The 19,168-nt window shown below is 37.4% G+C and overlaps 1 protein-coding gene across 4 annotated transcripts in view; it reads right to left on the bottom strand.

The window, feature by feature from the left end:
* Window positions 1–4,862: 4,862 nt before the first annotated feature.
* FAP (fibroblast activation protein alpha) overlaps window positions 4,863–19,168 on the bottom strand; it is a 44,768-nt gene continuing 30,462 nt past the window's right edge. For 2 of the 4 annotated variants that reach the window (XM_026078090.1, XM_026078091.1), the window contains exons 21-27: window positions 18,197–18,391; window positions 15,527–15,581; window positions 12,075–12,174; window positions 8,974–9,038; window positions 8,018–8,090; window positions 7,681–7,754; window positions 4,863–5,846 (exon numbers count right to left, since the gene is read on the bottom strand). In XM_026078090.1, the coding sequence (XP_025933875.1) occupies window positions 5,745–5,846; window positions 7,681–7,754; window positions 8,018–8,090; window positions 8,974–9,038; window positions 12,075–12,174; window positions 15,527–15,581; window positions 18,197–18,391 (664 nt within the window). In that variant the 3' untranslated portion in view covers window positions 4,863–5,744. Of the gene's footprint in view, window positions 5,847–7,680; window positions 7,755–8,017; window positions 8,168–8,973; window positions 9,039–12,074; window positions 12,175–15,526; window positions 15,582–18,196; window positions 18,392–19,168 lie in introns of those variants that run through there. The other 2 variants (XM_026078092.1, XM_026078093.1) reach the window with 2 other exon arrangements.

Here is a 19,168-nt window from a genome sequence, read left to right as displayed (position 1 = left end):
TTTTTTAATCTACTTTTGGTTTACATTTTATGAGCATTATATATGGGGTGCACAATCATACATTAAATATAAGTCCAGCATTAAGTATTATGAGGCACAGCATCTTTGCTGCTCCTGCGGAAGGCCTGCTTAGAGCTCTGCAGTACCCCGACAGGACAGCAGATGGTGATCAATGGGCCGTGTAGCCCCTTTGTGCATCAGGATGGCATGTATAGCCATGTTGAAATGGATTATTACTGACAGTATCTCATTGCATGTTGAGTTAAAGATACATAGCCATTCTAAACAAGCAATACAGAATGTAAGACCATATCACCTCTTCTAGCAAACAGGCAGTTCTTTTTGTTTAGCTCTATTTATTTTCTTGTGTCAAATAAAGTTCCTTGTTTATGGTAGGATGATTACAGGAAAAAAGTATGAGATACAGCAGCTCAGTGCACCTGGTTAGGCAGGTTGTTACACAGGCTACATCATCTAGGAGGTCATCTAACATCTAGAAGGTGACTGTCTGATTATTTGTTTTTCAAGTGATACACAGACAATAAAAAGTACAGGAAAGAAGTTAACTGCCATCAAGATCTGTGCACTCTTCAGGTGCCATAACTGAATATACCATAATATATGTTTTAACAGGATAGCAAACAAGAGCTCATCACGCCAAACAGAAGTAGAGAACTGTAATGAGTGCATGAAACATGCATGTGTACACATCTTGTATGCTGCTTTTTTTTCTCTCACATTATAAAATACAATAGTTACATGGCACCTGTTGTTAAAAAATAAGTGCAACCCCTCTCTCCTCTATATTACAGTTCACATATGAGACAGCACTTCAGCTGAGTAACACTAAGACACAGAACCTGAAAGTGACCTGCCTTACCATTCTTCTGGAGAGTTGCATCTTCATGCTTTCCATTTGTCATTTGGACACACTGAAAAATAAGCATCTTGGATTTACTGAATTTGGAGGTGATCAAAGTTTCCTTAACTATCATCTTAGTACCAGGTAATGGCAGCATACTGCACTCACTGGACCAGAAATCTGTGGGAAAAGTCCAGAAGATGTAAAATGAGAAGCAGGATTCTCACTGCTCCATGCTGAATCTTTTGCTTTGACAGTGACAATTCCAGCTGGCATATTTGTTTTTTCAGAAAAATAGGGTAAATATATTTGTTATAACTGGCTAACATTCCCTGAATGTCATACTTTTTCAAGGAAGTTTCTCTTAGGAAAAAATTTCTCAGTTTAAAAAAAATTAAATTTAAAAAATTTAACTTTTCAATGAATTAGGAAGTTGCTGACTTTTAAATTAAAAAAAAAAGCTTTAAAAAAAGAAAACATTTTCCTGTGTATTTCTTCATTACTACCATTACATATATAAAGAACACAGGAGGGGGGAAGATGTATCTTGGGGTATGACTACAGGCCCACCCCCTTTGCTTTCTTATATTGCACCGAAGGCATTCTCCTCCCCCTTGCCTCCTCAACCATAAGTTCACAGGTTGGGCTGTGCAGCCCTTTTAATTTTCCTATTCTTGCTGTATGACAGTCAGTCAAAAGAGGCCTGCATTCCCCTTCTGGGAATTAGTGCAACATATATGTTACACATGTATAAACATATAACATATATATATACACATCATACATGTTGCACACATGCATGTATAGATATGTATATAGCACATATAAATGTGTGTATATTATGTGTGCAACTCCATGCACTTTGGAGAGCAAGAGTGGTATTCTGAGAAGGAGGATTAGGTTAGAGCAAGGGTCTCTAAACCTTTCCATAGCATGCAACTCCATGCTCACTGCCATGGATGTCTATGGCTTCGTACCTCAGGAAACAGAGCTATTGCAACTATGTAGCTGCCCACATTGTCTACTGATACAAATTGGAATTGCTCCATTTGAAGTCAATGGAGCTGCATCGACTTGCGCAAGCAAAAGAGCTGGCCAAGTATGTACTAGTTACTTTACATTCTCAGAATACAATGTTCATAATTGAAAGTAATACCAAATGTTCTTAGCAAATACTATGAATTATTCAGATTAAATACAGAGCATTCAAATGACTCTATAAAATGTAATAAACAGCTGTGCCTTGTAATTAGAACTGACTGGCAAACTGGAAAATATTGAATATAGTCTGAATTTGTCTTGATGTCTGAGTAAAATGAGTATAACATGAACCATGATCTGGAGCCTGGCTGGAGTTATACCTAGTCTATTAATGCTGTTTTCTTTTCAGACCTTTTCTTCTTTGCAGCTGTACTAATCTCAAGTGAAGCAGAGCACGTAGTTTCACGTTTGAAACATGAGAAGGATTGCATGTTCATTGATACATACAACTCACATAGCATGAGTGAGGTAGATAACAGAAATGGGGGTTGGTGAATGAATGGTTTGGAGTGGAGCCAGTGGTTCTGTTATTTATATACACTTCAGCTCCTGGAATAAAGCAGATTTTGCTTGCAGATTTGTATTCTAGTTGTATCTAGCTAGTTGTATTTTGTAAAAGTTAAACTGGATTAATGTGAATATAGGCTTGTAAACAACAGTATCTGTGCCTATTTCTCAAGGCCCTGTCTGCTTCATTCAAATCAAATAGCCATGCCCCATCTTCAGAGGCTTATACACCTTTTTTAAAGGACAGATACTTGAAGACTAAGTTTCATTGTCTGAAGTGGAATTTTGGGGCATCTCAGGTGTGAGATGCTTAATCAAAAGGGAAAAGAAAAGGGGGGAGAGCTTAGCATTTTCTTAAAATTGTATCTTTTGAAGTGGTCAAAGGTGAGAAACAAAACTTTGGGGACTCTCACTGATCAGCTTAGAAAATCTTGTCATAAAAGCTAACATTCCTTAATTTCAAAGTTGTGTTCCAGTGTTGACTTTTACATACCATACTCTTATGTCTGCAGCACAAATATAGACTCTTTATTCATATAAGTTATAAGACTGACCCTTAAACATATTTTTGTTAGACACAGCTTCAGCTTGATGCCTCAGGACAATCCCTTTCAGCTTGAACCCTGTTGAAGCTCTGTTACAGAACTGTACTTAAATACTGTAGGCTAGATTAAAAAGAAGAGTAGCAAATAAGTGTCCTGTGAAGTGTCTGTGGAAATGATTATACTTGAATTGTGATTGTAGACAGCAATGCAGAACAGAAAGAGTTTTGGTAGTTAAGAAGTGCTCTGCATCATTGCTAATGAATGACTGCATAGTTACCTGTTGTTAGCACAAGCCAGCAACTTTGATGTTACTTATGCTTGTAGGGGTTTTTGACACAGCATCCTAGGACATTTTCCCCAAGTCATCAAAATACATGGCTGCTCAGTCATACAGCTTGCAGGTTAGACATTATTCCAGCAACTCAGTTAAATGTCACACTCTGTTGAAGACATATTCCCATTCTTCTGCAAGAACACTGTGTAAGGCAAATAAATTAACAACATGAAAAACAAGGAAGCAAAACTGACAGCAGTGTGATGCACTTCTTTTTTCATGCTTTGTCTCCAAAACTGCTTCCTACAAGTCAAGGTTAATGGTAGAGAGTTTGGAAGACGTGTGTACTCTGCCTTAGGAAATAAACAGACCTAAAGGTGGATTAATGATGAAATAAAACTAATGCATTCCCTGGAAAAGAGGTATCTTCCATTATTTTATTTGACACATTTTCCAGAAATGTCCATTACCCCAAATACTTCCAGATGCTTCTGGCAACAGACCTGTGGGCAGGGTGTGAACAACTCACTGCATCACTTTATTACTTATAGAATCCRTGAAGGGCCAACGTATCTGTTCAAATTTCCAGAGCTTATAGGCTTTTCAAAAGCATAAATAAAAACAAAGGTGCAGAAATTTAAAGGTGCAGAAGTTCTCTTTGTTTTCAAACAGAATTAACCTAAAGAGCACCTAATTTATTGACATTAATGAGAGACTGCTACTGTACATTTTGAAAATTGCTCTAGGTACCCATCAACGTATTCACAAAGGTCTGAAACCTTTAAACATTTGGTATAAGAGCTGGATTTTTCACTCTTGCACCTCAGTTCTGCAGTGGTTTCTGTGGCATTGTATCAGTATAACAAACAGAATTAAATCTCAATAATTTCAACTGAATTGTATTCCTTATTTGTAAAATCACCATATTACTGAGACCACTGTTGTTTGCAGCAAATGCACAGAGGACCATATAATCAGGATCTAATTAGCCCTACTTCATGTTATATTTGCTTATTTTAATGTTAACTTTCTTAGAGCTATCATTTTTTCCTTTAACCATTATAGCAGTTGAATTTTAATTACATTACCAACAAAAAGCTCATTAACGTCACAAAATTGGCAGCGTTTCCAAAAAAACCTGAACTAATTGAATATTTTCTGAAGAGTTCCCATCAAAGTATAATTTAACCATTACAAACAGCTTGGCAACTACATTTACATAAAGATGTGTCTGAGGAATGTTCTCATGTTCAGAAAATCAGATTTGATATTGCCATTAACAAAACGAAGGAAGTTGTTACATAGCAAGTCACTTCCACATTTTAATGCTTTTGGCTAAACCCTATGTTTTATCAAGAGGGTCAAATGAAATCCCTTTGTTTTTCCACAGAGAAGCAGCAACCAATCTCTGACTGTGAGTCAGGAAGCAGCTTTCTTATGGGAGGGTAACTCCACTGTCTTTTTCAGGTTATTTTGTACTTTCACTGGCTAATAGCAGAGATGAGATACTGCCTTAGATAGAGCACAGTTCTAATGCAGTAGAGTAACTCAGTATTTTCTAAACACATGACCAGAGAATCATCTCATCTACAATGGGTCTCTTGCCAATTATCTTGTTCATATTCTTACATTATGACAGGACTGATTTAATTACTAATCAAATGAATATATGTATGCCAGTAATTATTAGCCTTTAGCTTTCTTAAAAGACTCCCTAAAATAGTTTCACTAGAAACAAAGCAAAGAAAGCTTGCATGATCCTTTAATCCCTTCCTTCCCTACATGGGATGAATGACATTGAGATTCAATTTGAAGTGCTGAGGTGACAATTACAGATTAAAAAGAGACTAATAATGGCTCACAAATTCTTAATATAGGCAGAAAGAATACTGAGATAAAACACCTGTGGTGAATGTCCTGCTTCTATATTTAAACCTGAACACAGAGTTTTGCAGAATCAGGGTTTCAAATAAGGGACGAACAAAATTTGAACACAGCATTCAATACTCTGGATAATTATCCAAACTTCAGCTTCAAATATTGTGTGTTCCTATCTCTACTTGGATTCTTTCCAAGAAATTGGAAATAAAAACACATTTTGAAAAACTGGTTGTTGTTAGCATGCTAATTAGGTACTTGCACTACTTTCTTGGTCCTTGCCCATTTTGCAGTTCCGGTTAACAAACCCAAGCATATTCACTTGGCAGTATGCCTTCTCAATGGACCACCTATCTTTGCAATACAGAATGTAAGTTTAAGCAAGATGACAATAAATGCACATGGCGTTTTACATTCTGATTTTATTTTTTCTATCAAACAGGTGCTAAATGTGCCAAAACATGTATTAGCATAACATCTGCTAATATACAATATCAAAAATGATGTAAACATCAAGTTTAAAACTTTATAGTTCCTGTTATTAATTCACCTGAAAACTATACAGCCTGGGAACAGTTATCACTGCATTCTCCCAGAAATGAATCAGACACCTTGCCTATGTCACCTTAGAGCCTACTCATTCTGACAAAGAAAAACATTGTTTGAGGAAGTGGGTCATATGCGTGTAGAGATGTTTGCTTGAAAGGCCTGGAATTCCATGGTTCTGGTCAGTATACCACTGAAAAAGGAAAAAAAAAAAAAGAAGCCTACTTTATCTTTTCAATTCTGTAATAATTAAACAATTCCAGAGTTTATTTATTACCATAGAGAAGAAAGTGGATGCCTCAAGAAAGCACATCAGTTTCCATTATAGTCATATTCTCGCTGAACAAAGTTTCTAAACCTTCTGTAATCTAAGAGCATTACTCCCTCTGTACTGATGAGTCAGTTTTATAAAGTCAGGCAAAAGAGCTCTGGGATGCCCTAGGGGATAAAATGTCCCTGACGTATGCGGCCGGCCTTGGCAATAGGGGTCACGGACTTGGCTAGGAATATTGGCCTCTCAGTAGTAAGCCTCTACCTAAATGTTGTGGAATTCTATTAGAAACATTCCACATTACGGCAGGGCCACAAGCATTGTGAACGGCGTATTGCAAATGAGATATAGATATGGATTATGCTAGATCTTGGAAATAGCAGCTATCACTTGAACCTCCTAGCTACAACTGTTATGTGGAAGACAGTTTGGCACTGGAGATATTTCCACTTTCCACACCATTAGAAACAGGATAAAAAAAGCAAAAAATCCTTCTGTCTTCTCATTCAAGGAGTAACAAGACACCTTCGGGTTGCAGAGTCTGATCCCTTCATACTGAAGGCATAAACCTGAAGCTCAAAAGCAGGTACGTTTTTGCCCTCCTCCCCACTATTCTGCAGGTTCCAAAATCTAACTGTTCTAACAGAACAACCTTCTAATTTTTGTGAACACTTTATATCCATTTGTTCTTGTGCCAACACTGTCTTTTAGCTTCAATAGCATTTCTGTCAATATTTGTCCTCCAATGCACTTATAGGCAGAAATGCCATATTTTTTTCAGATGTTATTTTACTGTACTAAAAACATTCTGCTCTCATAAAGTAAGTGCTCTGATCAATGACATTCCCAGATTATCCTTCTAACTCTTCTCTGAACCTACGCTACTCAGATTTCCCTGTAACTGAACAAGAATGACTACGTTGCATCCAATATTCCAGATACTTGAGAAGCAATCTACATTTGCCATGTATGAGTGAAAAATGCAGAAAATGTGGAATTCACTAAAGGGTCTACAAACTGCAAGTACAGGGGGATCCCTCTGTGATCACTTTTTAGGGAGTTTATGGACCTGGGAGAGCAGTCTGAGACAGAAGGCCAGTGCATCTGATAGTAGGCAGAYACTTAGGTCATAAACCCCAAGACAGAAGGTGCAGAAGGCGGGGCTGGCATATATTCAGTACTACTTTTCGGCTGTTCATTCTTCATTTATGTCCTCTAACCTCTTGTCTATTTGTTTTTCTGTTTGCCTGCACCTACTACCCCAACTGAGTTTTGCAAATAATTTTTTTTCTCATCCTGGATGAGAAAAAACTTGGATACCTCATGTGCTTTTTCCCTGTGTTCCACCTCCTCCCTGTGACAGGCATATCCAGTCCAAGATAGAATCCATCAGAACCAGGGACAGTTTTGATCCCAGAAGCCAGCTCTTCCATCTACCTCTCTTTTACTATATATCAGCAACTTTCAGGAGGATAGATTCTCATTCTTCTCCCTGGATCATTTTAAAAGTCTCTAAGTTATCCTTCACAAGAGAGAAATCCTATTACTATCCGAAGGGGCAGAAGGGAAAAAAAAGAGCAGAACAAACCCTTTGACCAAGAAATTTTCTATGAAGAGTAACAAATGCACTAGCAATTGCCACATTTTAAAGCTTGTTCAGTTAGACTGGGTTCTTAAAAACATTGCCAAATGTCAGATGAGCTTGTTAATAAAGTCATAAGCCACTGTTCAAAAAGGAAAATAGTCTGTTATTTACCATTGCCTGGAAATCCACCTGTGCATTTACCAGAGCTTTTGCGATTTGTGCTGAGTTCTGAAAATGTACGTTATCTGGAAAAGGAAAAAAAGGGATGGGCTGTTGAAACATGTAAATACCACGCAGCATAAATTTATAGTGCATTAAGTTGTGTCCACCAATTATCAAGTGATACAGTTGACATTGCTAAGAATGAGTAAGCATCTTGTAATATGTCATATGGAAATGTACCAAAGATCTAAGTACTGACCCTAATCAAAGGCACAGAAAGATGCTTAATGTTTTTCAAACAAAGTGATTCTGGCTCTGTATTTGTACTGCCATTTGCAAACCTCACCATCTGCTGTTCCATGGATGAGAAGATACTCCACGTTTTGGAAATTCTTTGCTCTTGCCATCACAGTTGAATTCTGTTGAGAGGAAAAATGAACAGTTCAGCAGCTTCAATTTAAACCACTCAGTCATGGARCTGAAAGGCTTTCATTACCTAGTGTAAAAATAATCAAACAGTTGGACAGGCATAATAATTATAGCAGTGACTTCATATCTGTCTAAGATCATAACAGAAGCCATATATATTTGGTGCCTTTTCTAAGGGTTAGTTCATAAAAAGCACAGTTCCCACTACACGTCATTCCCTAAATACTCTAATTCCTGACTGCCCAGACAGCTCTGCCCGGGCAGTTTGGCATCGAGCATTTCTGTAATTTGGGTTGGGATGAGGAATAGGTACTTAGAACATAATCCAAAAACTTAGTCTTTCAGCTGACTTATCTGGGCTTTCATTTAGGCCTCTCTGTATTGAGAATTGGTGTGTGTGCTGCTAGAGGAAGCTATAGATTTCCTATTAATGTGAAGTAAAGCAGTAAGGCAACCGTTTCCAGGTAGGGGAAGGTGTTCTGACTGTTTAGTATGCTTATGATATTATCAGACAGTTAAACTAGCATGAAGCAGCTTGCATACCATAGCTAACAATACCAACCAAAACCTAATAAACATCAACATTTTAACTTCTTTCACATGAGTTCTTTCCTAGGCTAATGGTTTGCATTGGCAGAACTGTCAGACTTGTCCAAGTAAGAAAAAAAGGATCCTTCAATTTAGCATATTTAGGATTGATAAATACAAAAACACAAGTAACTATGGAGATAGGAATTTCACAGTAGTAGCTTCAGCTGCTACAGGGCTGCCACTATGCGAGCTGGCAGGTCATTTTCTTTCTTTACTGTTCTGCTCATCCATGGAAGTGTGATTCAGGTTTAAGGCAAATATACACAAAAAGAGAATTCTCACCCTGTAGTGCTCAAGATTATCCGACTCTACTGGAAGACCCATAAATCGCTCTGTGTAGATAGATGCTGCAATATTAAAGAAAAAAAAAGTTGTAGACAGAGTATGCATAGATACTTTTGCATACCGTACATAGTTAACAGCATGCCTCCCCAGTGACACATAGCAAATAAAAGGTTGTTTAACTATATCTGTTGTGCTTGGTTTCCTCATAATACACCAAAACCTAAACATGTTTAAAAAAATCAACCATGAAGATTAATTAATAAAACTTCTGATGCTTTAGCTGTTTTTTGCATAAACAGTGGTTTGATACTCATCTGCAGAACCAACATAGGGTTTTGTGGATTAAGATAATTAACTGATATTATTTTATACTACTGAGTTGAATTCTAGAAGTTAGTTGTATGACCCAGTAAAAGGTGCGTGATGGAAAGATGACCCAGATTATGGCTGACACCTTAAAAAGAGAAGCAGAGCAAAATTCCAGCCTGGGATGTGTATGAGAATGTACAGTAAAAATGTGTGTGTGTGTGTGTGTGTGTGTGTGTGTGTATTCCTCTTCCTATTCAACAACAGCATGCAGCAATAGTGGTGGAGCAAGAGACGATATAGGCCTGCATAGGAAAAGCAGTGCAGTTGCTGCTCTGGACTCTGTTCAGTTCCTTTGTCTAACAGTAACACAGACTGTTAATAGATGTGAAGAAATGAATGAGTGTGCATACCTGAACCGTATCTATCACCAAGAAATCATAAGGAACAGCCATCTTTGAGCTGAGTATTTGTAATTTAACTAATAGCAATTACAAAAATACAAGAATGTTACTTTCTTTATGATCTTTCCTAGAAAGAAAAACTGGCACATATTGAGCAGTCGAGCTGCAGCAGTATGAGAATTATTTAACTATTAGAGTAGGGGCTTTCTGACCAAGAAGAGTCATCATCTTTCCCTATCATAAAAGAGGCAGTGGCCAATGTAATCAATAAGGAATTGAGATTGTTCACCTAGTGTCCAGTATGATACACTACATTGGAATAATTTTGTTAAAAAGTAGAAATGAGAATTCTTCCAAGGAAGAAAAATGACTCAGTATACTCAAGTTCCCATGTTTTATTACATATCCTTCACATATGTTACCACTGAGCACTAAAGATGCGTACTATGTCTCTCAGATCAGCCAATTACAGTTCCTGAAGGTAATTTGCAATAAACTATCTAAGTACAAAGATTCTAAGTAGCCTATCGTTTATCAAAATACTTTATGGTTCAATGAAAACAGAAAATGTGCAATATCTGTTGTCAACACAGTGTCAAACAACCATATTGGGCTTAAGTTTTCGATGAAATAGACTTTTTCTGAATGGCTGGCATTTCTACAATATTCTGAGCCAAATTCTCTGCTCTCTTCTACCAGTATGACTACAACAAGTCCACCGAGGTCAGCGGAATTGCATTAGAATGATGAAGTGGAAAATTTAGCTTGTCAATTACTGAGGAAGAAAAAGGAGATAAATTGAGAATTTTATTAAAAGTCACACATTTAATGCTTTTAACTATACATTGTCCCTGAATGCTATTTCCCTTGCCATCTTATAATTGTTCAGCTGATATATCAATTCTGACAGAAAACGAAGGCTAGTGGGAGGACTTTAGAGAAAAGATTATGGTCCAGATTCTATTCTGTGCATCTAAAAGAGGGTGGAACAGAGCTTTGAAGCTCTAGGGGCCAGTACATCCTATAACATACACTGCCTGGAGACTCAAATATGTAGCATCCTGTTATTTTGCCCTAACACAGTTCACCTTAATGTTAACACGATCTGTTTGCCAGAACTCATGACTCATGACTTCCTTCTGCTTCCTTCCTTCCTTAGGGGAGGTACCTCTGGCTCTCTGGATTTTACAATGTGTTTTTAGCATGATTTTTTTAACTCCCTCCTGAAAATTCACCTAAAGTAAAGATTGTGGTGGTGAGGGTCTGACCTACTCTTACCCAAAAACTTCACTGAATTCTTGAAATGTTTATAACTCTTCTTTTATTGAAGGACTTTTGCAAAAACTGTTCTATTTGCCTGCATTCTGGAAATAATTTTGTGATCATGAGTGAAAATGTCTACAAAAGATCTTGATGCCAAGATTTATGTGAAAACACAAAGACTATGCTTCCTGTATCAAATGTTTTCCTTTTTGTTTGCAAAACACCGCAAATACAAGGAATGTCTGTGCTAGCAATCAGGGAAGGAATCTTTCCCATTTAACCAAAAAATTTTCTCATAACCAAGACTTCTTAGCAAACAACCATATGCTAAGTAAATGTGTTCGAAGTGCTACATTTTGCTCATGAAAAACATACATGTCATGATTCTTTTTTACACTAACGTTCCTTTACACCATGCCAAGAGCTTAACAAGTCTGTAAGTAAGTATGAATATGTGCTTACTTTATTCACACAACAAGGCTCTGGGAGTATACTCCCAGTGTTGTCCCCTCAAAACAGTTTGGAGCCTAAGTCACTGCACATATATAAAATATATGTCTTGTAACACAAGGCAGGAGATGTGGCTCAGAAAAGTCTAAAGGGATGTATTTAGGAAAAATATAATAAAAAATACCTGATATCAGACACAATTGATTTCCTCTCTTTTCCTCTGCTTTTGGGAAATAACTTTGTAATCATCAGAAATACTGATTCCTGACAGAGATCATTTGCCGTAACTGGAGTTGATGTGCACTGTGATTCCACTACAGGTAGAAAAAACTGTTCCTGAATTCAGTGATAAAGTTTTAACAAGAATTTTCAGGGACATCACTCCTGAGTAAAGTGGTTTATGAAGAGGGCTTTACAGACTTACTGTTACAGATGTGCATATGGAATTATCCTGGTACACCTTCTAAGTGACAAAATTTGTTCCAAACTGCAAGTTACAGTCAGTTATTTTCAGCAAGGAAAGCATTAAACTTAAGGTCTGCAGAGTTTTAGGTTGAGGTAATGGCAATGTCTTTAAAGTTTCATATTGCCAAGCTCTTGCAATGATTTAATTTAGAAAGTCATTATATGCTTCATCCTTCTTTCCAAGTCAATATTCATAACAAGTTTCCATACCGTAATATTCCCAGCTGGAGACAGGAGCCACAGCCATTCCACATTTAAATACTCCACTGCCAGATCCAAGTGCCAGAGAAGTTACGTATCCACCATAGGACTAGGAAGAAATCACAGACAACTTAAAATTTTTGGTGAAGTATCATTTTGTTTTCTGAAATAAACTCATATAAATTACTTCCAAAGTAAACACTGCTTTGAATGCAAAGAGGGCGAAGCAAACAAAGATTCTGTTTGTTCTTTTGGCTTCAGATGAATCTTATTTTTTTTGTGAGAAAGAGATGATTAGACAGTTTTATTGAATCATGTCATATCTTCCTGCTATTTCTTCAATGCTTACCCAGGATTCTGCTCTATTACCACTTAGAATCATAGAAAAATTTAAGTTGGCAGGGTCCTCCAAAGTAATCTAGCACAAACTCCATCTCAAAGCAGGGTTAACTTCAAATTTAAATGAGGTCAACCAGGGTCACATCTACATTCCACAGCCTCTCGAGGAAACCTCTACCATTGTTGACCGCTGTCATTTAAAAAAAAATTTGCCTAATACCAAATCAGAATTTCCCTTGGGGTAACTTGTGTCTACTGCCTCTCATCCTGGGATGAGTGTGCTACTTCTAGCTTTTCCCTCCCTTAACAACCTACCTAGCTTTTTCCAGTGATTGGTATGTTGAACCAATCCCATCCTCAGTACTAACAGGCTCAGCTACTTGAGAACTTCAAATTGGAGCAATTCCTCCTTACCATCTGCCACTGTTCCCTTTTGTTTTCTGGCCTAGCCTCCAACTGGGACCTAGCAAGGAATAATGAGTTCATAGCTGGAAGTTAGGCAAAAGAATGAGTAAGCCTGGATAGCAGCACAGATCTGTGTAACTGTGTGGGGCTAGCAGCTAAGAAAGGAATATACTGTAAATAAAAAGCATTTGGTTTGCCTGTCCATGGGGTGTGGAACTGGGTTTGGAACACACTTGTATAAAGGCCTTGGGGAAATAATGGGTTCCTGTTTATTCTGGAATGGAGGGAGGGATAAAAGCTTGGGGGCTCCTACAAAATTCTGAAGATTATCAACCTCATCAAAGGCATATGAAAGATTAAGGGAAATAAATGTAAATGATTAAATCATTTTTTGTGCAAGTCAGTCCTTCCCTCCTCTAAAATAACATTCCATCTTGAAATGACAGTGAGGGGTATGCATATGGAAACAATTAATACCTCACACAATTTTGCAGCTCATTTGGTGGACACATCAAAAATCAGTGTACAAGGCTAAAAAGTAAAGGATTAGTATCAGGCAGATAGAGTATGTGCTGTAACAGGCAGAGAGGTGGCATTCAAAGCCCGAATTATTTTAGTGATCACTTAAAGGCTTTTGCCACCCAGAAGAGTTTGGTCAATCTGAAACTACGATGAGCAACACAATTCAGGGATACCTGCCAAAATGCAGGCTATAAATAAGGAGACCGCTTCCAACTCCATTCAAAGGTTCTGGACCAGGAAATGGTATAATACATGGAAAATACAATATCCCCTCAAAAAAAAAAAAAAAAAAAAAGATTGACAGGTTTGGCAATAGTGCCATTATTTGAATAATATATCCACTATTGGGATACAATACTTTAGATCTGTGAAATCTCTTAATTGGTTCTTGAAACACAGTTGTTAAATAAAATATGATGCGATTAAAAAAAATAAAAGATTTTCATGTGTCCTAGCATACTTAATGTCACTTTAAAATTACCCACTTGTAAGTGTCTGTGTCACTTCATTTCACCATATGGCATCCCATTTTATCCTGTTGTTAAWAGCAGTGTCTGACCAAAGTAATTTAAATATTAGTTGGTAGAAACCTCATAGAAGGATTTTAGCAACCCTGTTCATGTGCTATCTAAGATCAGGCAACTCCTATAGTTACAGTTAAACTGAATCTTACAAGATCCACCCTGTAATTTGTTTCTGGGCAAGCCTTTTACAATGAAACTGGGCCAAGGAAAACAAACAAACAAACAAAAACAAACAAAAACCAAAAAAAGAAAGTAAACAAAGAGTGACAGACCAGAATAATTCTCCTGGCAAAGACAGAAATTAAAGAGAATGAAAGGGAAGGTCCTTCTGAAGGATAATCATAGAAAAATGAACATATATATGATAATCAGAAAAACAAACATACGTAAACAGCAAAATACTGGAAAGTGTTAATCAGTGGCTAACATCCCAGTTTATTCTGTAAGCTTTTCTAGTTACAGCTTCCTGTGATTGCTGGATAATAGATATTGATATTCTGGGAGAGTAAGAAGATGGGGTGGTTAATACAGGTCGGGCCTCCAAACCCCATTAGCCTTCCTTGTAGTAGTGCCCCTAATCCATGAGACCCTCTGATGTTGCTTATGGCTTAAGCTTGCTCTCCTGAATAATGTAATTCTGTGCTGTGCTGAAGATGCTGAAGCAGGCTAGGGACTAGGACTCCAACATTGTCTATACATTCTTGATTCAACCATTCATCATGAACATGAGCAGTTGAGTCATATGGCCTGAACACCTTAAAAATCTCTTAGGATTTGTGGCATTTGTGCTACCACTGAAGTTGTCTTCAGCTCTTCCATAAACACCACTACCAGGTCTACACCTCATTTCCATCAATGATCCTACTTCGAAGACTAAAACTGACAGCATGGGAAAAAAACAACTATTTCACTAATTTCTTTTTCTCCTGTTAGGATGCAGTTCTTTCCTAAAAATTTGCCCCTGAAATATGCTACTATATTCTCAGTGAGCCTTCTTGGCTTATAGAATCTGGCCATTTAATAATAAAGACTTACAATACATCTGGCTATAAAAGGTTCTGGGAGTGTGACAAAAGAAAGCACAAGAAAATTCAAAGCTGAAAAACAGATTGGCTAATTATTTGGGATGATTCTCATACTCTCCAAATTTTCCACTTTGAGGAATTGCCAGTGTTGTACACTCCTGAAACCACCAATCATCCCTACAGACCATTTCAAGGCCAGACAAGGATATGGTGATCCAGAATAACACAAGGATCACATTTTCTAAAGAGAGTTTTCATAGCATTTTTCTCATTATTTTAATCTCAGATCAGAAAAGATCCCAATACTTGAATTTTGACACCATGCCAGTAAGTCCCCAAGTTAAAAGTAAAGACAATTAGGACATCTCAATTTTGCTTAGCTTCAACTCCAAACAGTGTATTAGACATTAGCTATTCAAAACTCCCTCTTGAGCTGCCAAAGGTCCCTTTTCAGGTTTATAACAAAGTTCACTATGGACAGTTTCAATTCTGCTTATATAAGAACCAACAGGAACTACCCCTTTGGCAATATCACAAACACTGGGAGAAGAAGCTTTATAAAGCTTAGGACAGAATACAGAAGAATTAATAAAACTGTATTGCAGGATTATTTAAAAATAAACACAGAAAAGATCAACCCACTTACCCAACCCCATATTGCGATTCTTTTCTCATCAATAAAACCCATTTCTATAAATTTCCTGTGGAAAAGAAAATCACAGTAATAAATGCATTATTGCATAATAAGATTGTTAATACTATAACCAATTAGCAAAATGTAATTTTTCTTTCATTTTTTTCTAAACATATCAATTTAGGCAAACTAACACTCAAAATAGCATGTCTGATTTCTCCAAAGCATGAATTAATGAACTAATATGTTTTTCAGAGGAAAGGGAAGAATTTTTCTTGAAAGAATGCAAAATGGTTAAATTTACACTTTCAATATATATATATTTTTTTCCAGTGGATGCGGATTCTGCCCAACTGGCTTCCTGGCAAAAAAGTTCTTTTGTCTTATACATAATATTCACCTAGACAGTTAGCCCACACTGTCTCTCTAAATTAAACATCATGTATTATACTTAAGTTTTGTACATGTGCATATACATATGTACAGATATACACTCACACCGAGAAAAGAGCTTAAAAAGTGCACTCCTGCTAATAACCACGTCATTTTCCATAGCTCTACATCTCCATAGGCTATTACCATTTTCATCCTTCTAACACCAAAGGTGCTGGATTATCAGACCTCAGACTTCAACCTGCAAGATGCTCAGCATACTCATCTTACAGTCATGTTGATATATCTACAGTGTAGAGTTGATACTCTGCATCTCTAGAGGCACAGCATCAACCTCTGAGACTTGAAATGCCCTGGAGCAATGAACTTTCTTTTTTATGTGCGTGAAAAGTGTAGTGCACATACAGCTACTATAATAAAAAATAATAATGAGGAGAACATCTTCAAATTCTCCCAGATAGTGAGGTCATGATGGATGAAAGGTGTACCTCACTTATACACTCAATAGTCAAACAGGTCAAAGAGGATTATAAAAACAATGTTTCCTGCATTAATCCTGCATCATGGTCTGATGGCTGTACTTCCAGAGCTGTATTAGCAACATAGAGAAGAGGGGATAATGCAAAAACACAATATAGGTTCAAGAGTGACAAATACGGAAAACAGTTTCAGGTACATCCCAACATACACAACAGCAACTGCTGGCTTTTGCTAGGGCAAGCACAAGGGACTGGAAACACACAAAATATGTGATACTGTCTGGGTGGGACAAAGTCGGAAAAGCCAAAAAATGATTCAGCTATGTTATATCGCTGCCTTAATTAGTGGGGTTCCTCCTACAGTTAAAGCATATCCAAGAACTCTCCACTAGAGTATAAGATCCTCTCTAAAAACCATGCATCATAAAACCATGTGTTAGATCAGGAAGATGGAATGTAATACATCTTACTGAATAAAAATTTAGTCTAGGTGCTGACAGAAAATTGGGAAGTGTGAAGACTGAGGTCATTTCTTCACAGCCTGCCTCAGCAGATTCTGCAACTGCACAATCAGTTTAGGCTCTCTCCGTCTCTGGCATTTTATGTCTGAGTGACAATTCAGAGTAATAAAAAGCCATTTATTTCTCTTGTGATATTTTAAAACATGCTGTTGCGGCTAAAAGTTTCAGGAAAGAAAATCAAATAGATTGCATTTAGTTGTATATCATGCCAAGATTTTAATCTGTTTTACTTACCACTGAAAAGGATAACAGTGTGCTTATATTATTGAGGAGGAAATGGAAAAATCACAAAGCAGAAGCAGGAGGAAAGATACCATCCTACCATACTTGTAGACACAGGCAGTGTTCTCAAACACAAAGAGAAAGCTGTGGAAACCTAGGCTGCTGGGTCTTATTTCCAGCTATGCTACTCAAAGCCAGGTCTGTTACTGGTGGAAAGAAGGTATTTACTAATCCTGCTTATTAGTCACACCAAGAAATCTATCCATGCTCTGACAGGTCAAATTCAAGACCAAAACCCAGGCTAAATTCATAGCTCCTGCCTTGCACCCATCTCTGTGGGGTTCAAGGTAATACTTCATCTTTAAACACTTACTTTAATGGTGCTACTGCACCTATAAGCTTAACAAGCAGCCTTTCTTCACAAAATCTCAACTTTTACCCCCTCTCAAAACTTCTGCTTAGGCACTTATTTTCCCTTGGAATACCTCAAGTGTTTTGGTGCAGAGCAGTATCTGTTATGGAACAACTACCAGAGGACACATCTAGTTGTTTATAACTACTTTAAAATGGCATGGAAGGCAAGTTTTCGACTAATCACCCTCTTGAAGGTGAGTGTTGGGATTCAGCTGTTACAAACTTCACATTTGACCTTTGTCTAATCACTACAGTCCATCACTACGGATCACTAAAGTCCCTGAAATAGGTTTCGCCTACAGGAAAAACTTCAGAATAATGGGTAAAACATTAGCTTACCTCTCACCAGTGACACTCATATGTCTTTAGGCCTAGGATTGAAGCCACTGATGATGCTCTTATAAAATGGAAGTGATGAGGTGCAAATGTGGACCAAATCATTTAGCAGTACGTGGACTTAGTACACCACACAAAACCACACCGACATTAAGCAGCTCAGTAGTATTTAATTTCTGCAAGTCTTACTTCTTGTCTCACTTCCTAGAGACCTCAGCTCGCCAGAAGAGAAGCTTAGAAGTATATTTAATTTTTTTTCATAATACTTCTTGTATGTATGTAAACACAACAATTATATGGGGAGATACTCTACTTACTTCACTGCTGAGATTTGGTCCTCAACTTCATAGACTCCTAGTCTTCGATATACTGCATGCAAAATCTTGTCACCTTGATAAGCTGTCCCTCTGCCATCCACTAGAGCAACAATAATTCCCTCTTTGCTTGCAAGATAGGTTATCCAGCTAATGCTAAATGTGTCCTTTACATTCTGACTGCAGGGTCCTCCATACCTGATGGAAAAATTCACACATTTCAACTCAGATATATAAATGACTCAGATATTGAAGGAGTATCTTCTGGAAATGGACTAGGGCTATAGGCACGTCTTACACTTTCTCCACAAGTATTTTGCTATATGGCTGTGATTCAGAGAGCTCAGTAGATAGAAACAGTCCAACTATCATTTTCATATATTTGTGAGATTTTGCTATTTAAAATCCAATTTTAATCCTTACTGTCTTAGGGCTAAGGCAAACTATTAGCTTTTGCTCAAAATAAGGGGTTCTGCATCAAGTAACCATCCTAACAGGAATCCTGGGAAGAGACATGCCTCAAAGTCTCAGTTCTTTCTTTTCTTGATTCCTTGGACACAGAAATTACGTGTTACAGCCTTTTTTGGAGTTTAGTGCTTTTCTGATTTTCTGTGTTTGACCTCCACATGTAGTCAGCAGTAACAAAGAGAACAGAAAAAAACAGTATGTCTCCTTACACTTTGTGGCCTTCACCAGCCCTTCTTTGTTTCAGTAGGGAATATCAAATGTGTTGTAGCTGTGAGCAGAACACACCCCACAGAGTTGAGCAATATAGAGAGGCATTTACTCCTCAGGAGAATGGCCTAATGCAAATTACACATTTGATCTCAAGGATATAACTGATGTCATATTGTCCTCTAAATAACAGCCAAACATACTTAGCATTCTTGGACCTTTGGATCACCACTGGTTAATAAAGAACAATATAAGTTTATCACACCCACTCGGCTCTTCTTTCTGCCTCTCATTTATTTG

Source organism: Apteryx rowi, unplaced genomic scaffold (assembly GCF_003343035.1).
Source record: "Apteryx rowi isolate R43461 unplaced genomic scaffold, aptRow1 scaffold_47, whole genome shotgun sequence".
Lineage (NCBI taxonomy): Eukaryota > Metazoa > Chordata > Aves > Apterygiformes > Apterygidae > Apteryx > Apteryx rowi.
Note: the sequence above shows the minus strand (reverse complement) of the source record. Positions and strands in the feature narration are given on the sequence as shown.